The sequence below is a fragment of the Xenia sp. Carnegie-2017 genome, unplaced genomic scaffold (genome assembly GCF_021976095.1).
Source record: "Xenia sp. Carnegie-2017 unplaced genomic scaffold, XeniaSp_v1 HiC_scaffold_23, whole genome shotgun sequence".
Lineage (NCBI taxonomy): Eukaryota > Metazoa > Cnidaria > Anthozoa > Malacalcyonacea > Xeniidae > Xenia > Xenia sp. Carnegie-2017.
This window is the reverse complement of record NW_025813486.1, coordinates 1,388,394-1,400,837: the sequence shown is the minus strand read 5'-3', so window position 1 is coordinate 1,400,837 and position 12,444 is coordinate 1,388,394. Positions and strand designations below refer to the sequence as shown.

General features: G+C 33.4%; 2 protein-coding genes across 2 annotated transcripts; both read right to left on the bottom strand.

The window, feature by feature from the left end:
* Positions 1–1,654: 1,654 nt before the first annotated feature.
* LOC124448950 lies at positions 1,655–6,374 on the bottom strand. Its single transcript, XM_046999902.1, has 3 exons — positions 5,738–6,374; positions 3,590–4,011; positions 1,655–2,044 (listed from the first exon to the last, which is right to left on the bottom strand). Exons 1-3 carry the CDS (start codon positions 6,243–6,245, stop codon positions 1,838–1,840), a joined length of 1,137 nt encoding a protein of 378 aa, XP_046855858.1. The 5' UTR covers positions 6,246–6,374; the 3' UTR covers positions 1,655–1,837.
* Positions 6,375–6,527: 153 nt separating this feature from the next.
* Positions 6,528–9,364, bottom strand: LOC124448949. The gene is given in 6 exon segments (XM_046999901.1): positions 6,528–6,862; positions 6,865–7,205; positions 7,316–8,198; positions 8,672–9,013; positions 9,102–9,166; positions 9,293–9,364. Coding segments are annotated over 5 exon segments (1,674 nt in total). The 5' UTR covers positions 9,127–9,166; positions 9,293–9,364; the 3' UTR covers positions 6,528–6,779.
* Positions 9,365–12,444: the final 3,080 nt, after the last annotated feature.

The window sequence follows — 12,444 nt, the reverse complement described above, 5'->3', positions numbered from 1 at the left end:
TGAAAGACTATATATAATCTTTGCATTTTCACACATTTTTATGCCAAAGACTACAGTCTTTGTATTTTCACATTTTCATGCCAAAGACTATAGTCTTTGTATTTTCACACATTTTTTTACCAAAGACAATAGTCTTTGTATTTTCACACATTTTCATACCAAAGACTATAGTCTTTGCATTTTCACTAATTTCATGCAAAATACTATAGTCTTTGATTTCACACACTTTCATGTCAAACACCATAGTCTTTGCATTTTCACACATTTTCATGCCAAAGACTATAGTCTTCGCATTTTCACACATTTTTACGCCAAGGACTATAGTCTTTGCATTTTCACACATTTTCATATAAAGGACTATAATCTTTGCATTTTCATATTTTCATGCCAAAGACTAAAACCAACACTAAGACTAACACCAACATTTAGACTAACATCAACACTAAGACTAACACCAACACTAAGACTAACACCAACACTAAGACTAACACCAACACTAAGACTAAGACCAACACTAAGACTAAGACCAACACTAAGACTAACACCAACACTAAGACTAACACCAACACTAAGACTAACACCAACACTAAGACTAAGACCAACACTAAGACTAACACCAACACTAAGACTAACACCAACACTAAGACTAACACCAACACTAAGACTAACACCAACACTAAGACTAACACCAACACTAAGACTAACACCAACACTAAGACTAACACCAACACTAAGACTAACACCAACACTAAGACTAACACACACCGATACTAAGACTAACACCAACACTAAGACTAACACAAACACTAAGACAAACACCAACACTAAGACTAACACCAACAATAAGACAAACACCAACACTAAGACTAACACCAACACTAAGACTAACACCAACACTAAGACTAACACCAACACTAAGACTAACACCAACACTAAGACTAACACCAACACTAAGACTAACACCAACACTAAGACTAACACCAACACTAAGACTAACACACAACACTAAGACTAACACCAACACTAAGACTAACACAAACACTAAGACTAACACCAACACTAAGACTAACACCAACACTAAGACTAACACCAACACTAAGACTAACACCAACACTAAGACTAACACCAACACTAAGACTAAGACCAACACTAAGACTAAGACCAACACTAAGACTAACACCAACACTAAGACTAACACCAACACTAAGACTAACACCAACACTAAGACTAACACCAACACTAAGACTAACACCAACACTAAGACTAACACCAACACTAAGACTAACACCAACACTAAGACTAACACCAACACTAAGACTAACACCAACACTAAGACTAACACCAACACTAAGACTAACACCAACACTAAGACTAACACACACCGATACTAAGACTAACACCAACACTAAGACTAACACCAACACTAAGACTAACACAAACATTAAGACTAACACCAACACTAAGACTAACACCAACACTAAGACTAACACCGACACTAAGACTAACACCTGCAATTAACTTCATATTGTTCACCGCATTGAATACAAAATTTCATGTTTTAGCAGTTTTTGCATTATTTCTTTGATGGGGTAAGTACTGATAGTACCAGAACATCAATTGATTAAAAAGTTTGAATAACATTAAAGTTGAAACATTTAATTGTAATAGAATGATTTATTTGCTAAAAAATCCAATCTACAATAGTGATCATCCTTTACAATGAATGTCAAAAAAAATTCTACATACAGTCATTATCAGTCATTATATACATTGAAAGGCAGATTATGTCATAAATGAAATACACATTAAATTAGTGGTGTTCTAAATGTGGACATTTTTACAATATGTCAAAAGTGTCCTCGCTATTTGTGTTTAAATGACTCACTATTTTGTGCAGTATGTTAACCTCCATTTCCAAATTGCTAAATTTAATATTCTTGTCAAATATTTCTTGAACAAACTCATAGTCAGACAAAGCATTGTCATATCTTTCATATAAATCATTCAAGGATTCATCAAGATTTTTTACTTTATCTTTCATGACCTAATTAAAATACATTTTATTTATGAAATTAGCAGAAGAATGCTGAATAATACAGTTAAATAATTTATGAAACTATCTGAAGAATGTTAAATGATACAGTTAAATAATTTATGAAACTATCTGAAGAATGTTAAATGATACAGTTAAATAAATTTATGAAATTAGCAGAAGAATGCTAAATGATACAGTTAAACAAATTTATGAAACTATCTGAAGAATGCTGAATGATATAGTTAAATAAATTTATGAAATTAGCAGAAGAATGCTGAATGATACAGTTAAATATATTTATGAAACTATCTGAAGAATGCTGAATGATACAGTTAAATAAATTTATGAAATTAGCAGAAGAATGATGAATGATACAATTAAATAAATTTATGAAACTATCTGAAGAATGCTGAATGCTAAAGTTAAATGAATTTATGAAATTAGCAGAACAATGCTGAATGATACAGTTAAATAAATTTATGAAATTAGCAGAAGAATGCTGAATGATACAGTTAAATAAATTTATGAAACTATCTGAAGAATGCTGAATGATACAGTTAAATAAATTTATGAAACTATCTGAAGAATGCTGAATGATACAGTTAAATAAATTTATGAAACTATCTGAAGAATGCTGAATGATACAGTTAAATAAATTTATGAAACTATCTGAAGAATGCTGAATGATACAGTTAAATAAATTTATGAAACTATCTGAAGAATGCTGAATGATACAGTTAAATGAATTTATGAAACTATCTGAAGAATGCTGAATGATACAGTTAAATAAATTTATGAAACTATCTGAAGAATGCTGAATGATACAGTTAAATATAGTTAAATTTTAATTCCCTTTGATGAGTTTAGTTTATAACCATACTTTATTGTCAAATTATGAAATTATATTCAGTTTGAATTATTGTGAAGAGAATAGATTGAGGAGGAGTATTGCTACATGTTTGTAAATGATGATTTTCCAGGTTATTGCAGTCTTGAAAGACTGTTGTGTTGGTTCTGAGCAGTGTGCGAATTAGTTCAGAAAAAACGATGAGCAATTTTTTTGACAAAAGAGTTTCTTTAAAGGCATAAGCAAATCGATATTCCGTTAATTATTATATAGCGCTAATTGCTAAATTAATATTTTTAAACGTGATTTTTGCACATCGTTTGAAAAAAGTGATGTGCATTGTTTTCATTTTAGCTAAAACGATGTGCAAATTGCACATTGCACACCCTTAATTCACACACTGGTTCTGAGGATTGAATGAATATGGATGATTAAATAATTGCTATAAATTCAATTTACTTTGAAAAGTAACATAGTGAATCGTTTGAGGTAGATGTTTTTAGATGATGTTGAGATTTTTCAATTGACTTTGGAGAAAACTATAGCTAAGGATTTCAAAATGTACATCAACATTAACATCAACAGTCCTTCTATAGAAATTACTAACCTGGAAAATGAACATATACCAAATGTAGTGAATTTAACGAGATATTTTCATAAAGATATTTTCTATTTTATTGAACATTACTAATGAGCAGAAAACATACCTGAACTTCATGATTCCTTGCATCATAAACATCCCTTGCGATAAGCCCAGCATCAATAGCCAGCGACGTTGCAGTTCCACTACCAGGAATACATGCAGCAGCACCAGAAATTACCTCCAAACCTGCACCGGTTGTGTCACCCTGCCAATACCGCCATAGTCCAAAACCAACACCAACAGCAAGACCCAAAACAGGCAGACTCTTTGCAGCCAGTTTACTTGCATGTGCTGAAGTGCTTTTTGTCGCAGCTTTGGTTGCTGTTTTTGTTGCAAGTATTGCTGCAATTTTACGACCAAGTTCTTCAGCAATTTCAGCTAACAATATTGCTGCTGTACCTTTTACCAATACCTTACCCGAAGACGCAGTCAGTTGTGTTGTCAGCTTGTCTGCATTTGACTTGTCCAAAACATCGTAAGCAAAACCTGTGGTGTATTGAAAATGGACATTAGTATGAGCTAAGTAATTGGCACTGATCTATAAATTACACAAGATAATTTTGGCACTGATCTATAAATTACACAAGATAATTTTGGCACTGATCTATAAATTACACAAGATAATTTTGGCACTGATCTATAAATTACACAAGATAATTTTGGCACTGATCTATAAATTACACAAGATAACTTTGGCACTGATCTATAAATTAAACAAGATAATTTTGGCACTGATCTATAAATTACACAAGATAACTTTGGCACTGATCTATAAATTAAACAAGATAATTTTGGCACTGATCTATAAATTACACAAGATAATTTTGGCACTGATCTATAAATTACACAAGATAATTTTGGCACTGATCTATAAATTACACAAGATAACTTTGGCACTGATCTATAAATTAAACAAGATAATTTTGGCACTGATCTATAAATTACACAAGATAATTTTGGCACTGATCTATAAATTACACAAGATAATTTTGGCACTGATCTATAAATTACACAAGATAATTTTGGCACTGATCTATAAATTACACAAGATAATTTTGGCACTGATCTATAAATTACACAAGATAATTTTGGCACTGATCTATAAATTACACAAGATAACTTTGGCACTGATCTATAAATTAAACAAGATAATTTTGGCACTGATCTATAAATTACACAAGATAACTTTGGCACTGATCTATAAATTAAACAAGATAAAACAAAAAAATAATTATAACCAACTACAAACAATATTTATCTAACAACATTTGAGAAGTTAACCTTCCACTCCTCTTCCTTGTAAACGATACAAGTCCATGATAAACCTTTGAGTCTATGACAAACCTTTCACCTTTTAACTCTGCTATACCGGTCACAAGCCCGGGACTTGTAGCGTATAAGGCTCTCTGCTTTTGAGTAGACTTGTCTGGTTTACAAGGAAGAGGAGTGGAAGGTTAATTTCTCAAATGTTGTTAAATAAGGTCATTATTGTTTGCATTCGTTTTGTTTAATAACATTCCAACTATTTAACCTTGTGATTAAACAAGATAACTTTGGCACTGATCTATAAATTACACAAGATAATTTTGACACTGATCTATAAATTACACAAGATAATTAGCGAAAGAAAAAATATTCTGAGTGCAATTATTTTGAAATCAGTCAAAGAGAATTTACAAATTGATCATGGATACATTTTAGAGGAAAAATTAAAATGTTTGTCCTTTTCGCATTATTTTTATTTTATAAAATCCTCCTCAGTTTGCATAAGCCCATGCAAACACAGTAATGATCTTTTATTTCTTAAATGAAACACATGTTTGTGACAGATTTTTTTCCAGCAAATCAACATTGCAGGTTAGCAAAAAGTTTGTACTTTTGTATTTCATATTGGATGTCTTATGTAAAATGATATTTTATCAATGTTATTGTGAGACATCCACCGGACATTGGCAAACTCCTAATAGACGTATGGGTACACTTATTGAAAACCAAGAACAACTCAAAGTTTGTCCACCAAGCAAAGTCATGTTAGTCAAATGAAACATGAAATCATAGCTAGTTGAATTTTCTAAAACATCAAAAAACATAATTTTTATTGTCTTGGGAGATTCTGTGAGTGTGTGTGTTGACCAAATTACATCAAAAGTTGTGCTATTTAGCTTGGCAGTAAAAACCCATTAGAGCATAAGCTATTTTAATATCAACCTGCCTTTTAAATCTGTTTTCTTTGCCTCAATTTTATTCAAAATCTCGCAAACAACACTCCAATATTTTTCTTTCAATTTCTTCTTGTTCATATCAACATCACTGCCGTTCATGTTGGACAAGACTTCGTTTAAAATCCATTGTGATCTGTAGACTTTAGCCAACAAGTTTGCATCACATTCCATTTGCTTACATGGACCAAACCATTGTACAAATACTTTGTTGAATCTTTCCATAAATACAATAACATTCCCACTAACTTCATCGTCACTTTTCAGAAACGCGTTCAAAGAATGGTTTGATGGTATTGGATAAACACGACAATTCCCCAAAATCCTCGATGAAATTGGTATTTTACATGAACGGCATTTCAAAATCACTTTACAAATAAGAAGAAATGGATCTGGTGCTACCGGAATCTTTTCATGTTTCACAAAGTCTACCATGTCGAAATTAAACACGAAGCCATCTTCTACATGAAATTCGCGTATTTTTATCATATCTTGTGCCATAAGTTCTTTATTTTTTTACATTATTCATAACACAAACGAAAATTCCAAAAGAGGTAACAGACAATTCGTAGAGAAAGACAAAAATACAACAATAAACACGAATAAACAAAACAAAAATTTTATTTCTCCCGAGAATTCACCCACTTCTTATTCTTAATATTTCTCTCCCGAGTCCCACACGGTCATCATTGCACATATCATTGTCACTACTCATATCCATCGTTCAAAATGACAATCATGAGGTGTACAAAATGGACGGAAGAACACAATTTGCAATACGAATTTTGATCAATATTGACAGTTTAATAACATGAAAAGTGTTTTCTTTACATATAAAAACGTGCAAATACACATTCATTTTTGGTTAGTAAATACATCTTTGCTAGATAAACAGCAAATTCTACATATTTTGTGCAGGTCAGTAAACTAGAACAAAATGTTTCATAAGTAAAATAACGCAAGAAAATTACAGTTACATATAATTCACGGTTATAAAGTGAAACACTCAAAACTATGTTACGAAGAATTGTTCTCTCAGTGCAAAGGTATGTCTAGAATCTCTCTCCAATAATTGGTGACAAACATTTGATCTGGGTCGTGTTCTTGACGAAGTTCTTCCAATCTCTCATTTTCGGGTAAACAGATTCCAGGTACTCCGAGTTAAAGACGACGCTGTTTCCATTCATGTCCTGGAGCTCTTGTCCTGGTTGTGGCAAAAATTTACCCCAGTGGAGACGAACTGGCGTTGATTTTGACATCATTGGTAGCAATTGATTCCAAACGAAAGTGAAAAATTCACGAGCTGTACCACAAGGATTGTAGAGGTACCAATAGGGATCCACGCGGATCATATCTTCATCATATGACATGCTTAACCAAAATTTTGAGCTTTTCGCTGCATAAATTTCAACAGCGTAATTTCCAGCTGCCTGTTGTCCTGCTTCAGAATCATTGTAAATTCTAAAAAGTCAAATTTCGTCTAAGCTTTATGTAAAAAACAACTAAATTTAACGTACCTGCAACAAACTTAAATATCATACTTCATATAATAGTCATTAATGTATACTTACTCCTTCAACCGCTCAATGACCTCAGTACGGTGTTTAAAGGGTATCCAGATTTCGGTGTAATCGACCTCAAGGATGTCGTCAACATGTGCTCTGTTATCCTTTGGCAATCCATGATACCACACATCGTTAAAAAGTTGTGACGAATCATGAGGATTAATGAGTGTTCCCATAGCACCCCCTATGATCTTATAGGTCTTCTCGCCCGGGTAGTTGTAAAGAAGAGTATTGCATGTTATCATAACACCAGCAGCTCCAACGGCAACTAAAGGACGATTAATGATGTTTTCATAGGGTTTTCCTTCTTCGTTGTATTCACTTCTTTCTGCCGTCCATTCCATAACTTTCTTGACGTATTTTTGAGGGTACAAGTTGAAACGCCAGTAGGAATCCAGATTTTTCAATTCATATGGATTAGCCAATGCGGAATCTTTGAATTCAACGTATTTTTCACTTCCTTTGACATTAAATCTCTTGTCCTTGAGGCAAAATGTGACAGCAGTTATAACGCCAAACAGGCCCATGGACACGCCAACAGCATAAAACAAATCACTGTTAATTGTACGAGAGCAGTGTTGTTCTTCTCGTTTGCCGTTGATGAAGGTAATTGCTTCGATTGAATCGGCCATGTTGTATTGAAGACTACCTCCAGCAGATCCTGTGGAGAAAAACCCAGCGACTGTTTGATGGGTAATGCTGCTAAGATTTGGGAGAGCAAAACCTGCCCGATTAACTTGATAGCTTAGCGAGCTTCTTATATTTTCTATATTTGGATTATAACCAAGAACACAGCCACCACCAGCGGTAACGTACATTTTTTCATCTGTGCTTTGTTCCCTGTGTATTGTCACTTTTTCAAGGTCGCCTTTTAAAGACAACAAAATTCCTGTGACAAAAAATGAAGACTTGTTCAGTTGAAACATGTTTGCAATAGAATTTGTCGTTTGTCAATAAATTTCTGCTTTCTTTTATACTCATAGGATTAAATAAAACTTTACATGCTGATATGCCTTAATTCCTAAATATGTTCATATTTATTTTAATAAAGACTCTTTGAATGATGTAGCAAGACTTGAGGTTTTGGAGTAGCAAGGTCCGCTATAGACAGTCCACTGATTCAACGGGAAAATTTTTCAAAATATATATTCCCTAAATAGCGATATGCCGTGTTACTGAGGGGGAGGGGTGGGGTAATATTTCTGATAATGTTGTAGTGACATTGTGTTCAGCAAGTTATCACTCTCTGTTTTACTCTCTAGAGATTTCATCAAGAGGGAGTCCTTTAGCCGTAACTCGGTCGTAACTCGTTCTCTGTTGTTCATTTATCACTACCTACACTGACTACCCTTTATTTTAAACCTGCTTCATTGTCATCTAAGACATGATCAACTCCAGAATGCTCCCAGCCACGAGCGCGAACAATCTTGCGTTGTTCTCTTGCTTTGTTTATTTCATTTATTACGTCTTGCGTCGTAAACACGTCCTTGCATTCGTGAATAGCTGAGATACACGGACGACATTTCTCATCAAAGATATGTCCAGGTGGAGCATGCTTTACTTTTTCAGGGATATCACGTGGTTCACGTTGTTTCTTCCTCAATTGTTGGGGCTTACGTTGCTGTTCATTTTGAAAATAGGATGCATTGTGCAGGATTGCAGGACCAACACTTTTACGAAAAATTTTGTAGAATGCTCTTTTAGCTACGTAAAACAAAAAGGTTTAGTATTTTAAAGTTCGCGAACCTTGGTTCTTCAAAACGACTTCACCATGCATGATTACAACAAATACCTTCATTGTCATGCTGTCTTGACATTTTTTCTCCTCAAGAAAAGCAGATTCTCAGTGGTCTAAAACTAAGGCAGGAATATACATTGAAACTTATTACCAGTTAAAAAACTACGCATTTCAAGATTTATCACTAAATCAAAATGATCAAGTCATATTTGAGATACAGATAGACGCAGATGCTTTCTACTTACGCGAAGAATTCCAGCAATTGATTTAAACGAAAATAATTCAAAACCACACTACAACATGCTCTGCCCTGAAATGATTTCAATATTTAGGTTTTTGTCTTTATATAATGCAGTCAACAACAATATAAACAAAGGCTTTGTTGGAATTTTATGAAACAAACATGAAGTAAACAAAGCAATTAAGTAATGAATAAGAAACACAAGACAGAGTTTGTCCAAATTTCCAGTGTCGAGGGTAAGAACTTGAAGATAAAAAAACCGTATTTAAAGGACAAAGAGATACGATGTTTTTGTAAGCCTGTGTGGCTCCTGTTCACAGGCACTAAGTTCGTGCGTGCGATTGTTATTCCTTACGGCATACTCACTTTGAGGGGGTGTAGAAAATTGGCTTACAGTGTTTTTGTCGCAGAGATAGATCAGGGAAGATTTTGCTGGCGTTGCTTTTGTTTAGTTTCAATGGTTACTTCACGGGTATCGTCGTACTATGTCAAACTTTATTGGAAAAATTCCGTTACTATTTTACCATTATTGTGAGCTAAATTTTGTAAGTGTGCTCCATTAAACACAAATCAAAATTGTTTTTGTTTAATTGCTGGTATATTAATATCTTGTAGGAAAATTGGCACCACACCTGCACCTTTTTCGCCAAATGAAACTGAGAATGTTAGATGTTAGCTCAACAATTCAAGAAAGTGTATTTTAACTAAATGTTCACATATGCTTTAGTACTTACACTAACATTAATCACAACACAGCTAAAATGTGAAAACTTATAGCTTTGCAAGGCTTTCCATCGGACAACAAACTCTTCTTTGTAGCAAATAGTATAACCCCGAAGCTATGTTGACGTCAATCATCTATACTTCGTATTTTTGCAATGCAATTACAGATGAAAGACACTACAATTAAACAATCATTGTCGAGACATAACATCTAAAGAAACATTATCACACGAAATGAAATGTAAGTGTTAAGCGACTTAAGTCTCCACCATTTTAAAAGTCTTCTTAAGCTACAATTACTAAAACGTTTGGTTGCACGAAATCTTAACTATAAATCATACACGTTACAATTGCCTTGAACTCCATGCAGCAGAGATGATTCCAAACTACACTTCAACTTTCATTTCATTGCAATAATATGTGGATACTTATGCATTGAGTTTATTAATAACTTATTTAATATTTCAATCAATACGTTTCAGGAAATATATCTCTTCAAATAAATCTTTAATATATATGCTTCCTTGCATACACAGACAAAACACGCACGAGAATTCAAAGAGGCATGGTACAGCAAAGACAACAACACAATTAACAGACATATTGACATCCCCATCATCTATTCACAACTAAAGACAAAACCAAAACAACAAACTAATAACACAACGACTAAAATAAAACACTCGAATTTCATTAACGTAATCGATACACCCGAAACCATGACAACGCATCTTATACCATCCAATAATATCAACTCAACTACCAACCAACCAATCAGACGCTCCAAACGCCTACAAAAATCTTTGTAAATAATATATTGTCACATTCTGACGAAGGCTCGAAGCACCGAGTTGAAAGCTTAATAAAAATTTAAAACAAATCCAGAGAATCCTTATCATTATCATAATATGCCTGGGTTACCAATTTTCAAATATATTTATTAAGTATATTTACGACACACCATAAACATTGTCAAGAAATTTTAGGAAGAAATTCGAAGGATGTCCGACATCAAAGGATTCAAAGGATCAAAAATAGATCAAAAATTCCTCAGTAATGAGTTTGTTTCTGTCGTATTCGGATGGACGAATCCAGTCTAAATATCCAGGTACACACTTTCTATAACATTCTATCTATTTTTCCTCTCAAATTGTCATCTTCACTCTCGAACTTTATACCATCGATAGTTTTGAGGGCAATTGCGAATAAACATACACTCGTTGTGAGTTTTTCGAAGTTGCTGTTGTATTTTTGTTCTTTGCACTGTTTTTCAATTGTTGACGATTTCAGACACTTGCAAATGTGGAAATCTTTGTTTACCAACTACTGGCGCCATATTTTTTCGAATTTATAAGTTTAATTTGTTTACCTTTTTCAATGTTTTTCAACAATCAGGTCAAAGTATTTACGTCAATCAAGATTGAAGTACATTTTTGCAATGCAATTACACATGTTTGCAAAGCAATTACGAATAAAATGCATTGCAATAAACTGATCACTATCGAGACATATTTTAAGTGTATAAGTGTTAAGCCTCAACATTTTTAAAAGCCTTGCTAAAAGGCTTGATTGAAAGAGATCTTTGTTCAACGCAGAAGAAATTGCAAACTACAATTCAATTTACATTCTCATGAGTTGTGAATAGCCTCCACTAAGTCATTCAGGAATTGTATGTAGGAATGATTAACTGATGTAAGCTTTCTCCCAAAGAACAGTCCATGATTTTATACAATGGTGAAATCTGTTGAATTTGCTTATTTATATAAAAAAATCAGTTTTGCCTTCAGTGACGAAGCTAGGGTTTTAGTGACTCACTGACTTTTCAATGCAAGCAAAGGTTCTTACAGTAAATCTTTACTTGACAAGCAAATGAAAAAAATGACAATTAAGTCTGTTTGTGAGGCTTTATTTCGTTATTGAGCGTATAAAAATAAAATTTGCTGTAACTATAGTTTGCCAGGTGGAAAGCGAATTCTGAAGGAGATATTTAACCAAAAGCAAACATAAAAATTTTTATCAATAAAAAATTATATAGAAAAAAGTACAACCGTTAAACCACGATCTATCATCAAATCACTCAAGTAAGTTTTGCGAAAAGTTATTCTCTCGAGGTAAAGGTATGCCTAGAATCTCTCTCCAATAATTGGTGACAAACATTTGACTTGGGTCGTGTTCTTGACGGAGTTTTTTCCAATCTTTCATTCTCGGGTAAACATATTTCAGGTACTCCGAATTAAAGATTACGCTGTTTCCATTCATGTCCTGGTTGTGGCAAAAATTTACCCCAGTGGAGACGAACTGGCGTTGACTTTGACATTGGTAGCAATTGATTACAACGAAATTGAAATATTCGCCACCTGTACCACAAGGATTGTAGAGGTACCTATAGGGATCCATTCGGATCATATCTTTACCATATTACTAAACGAAAAA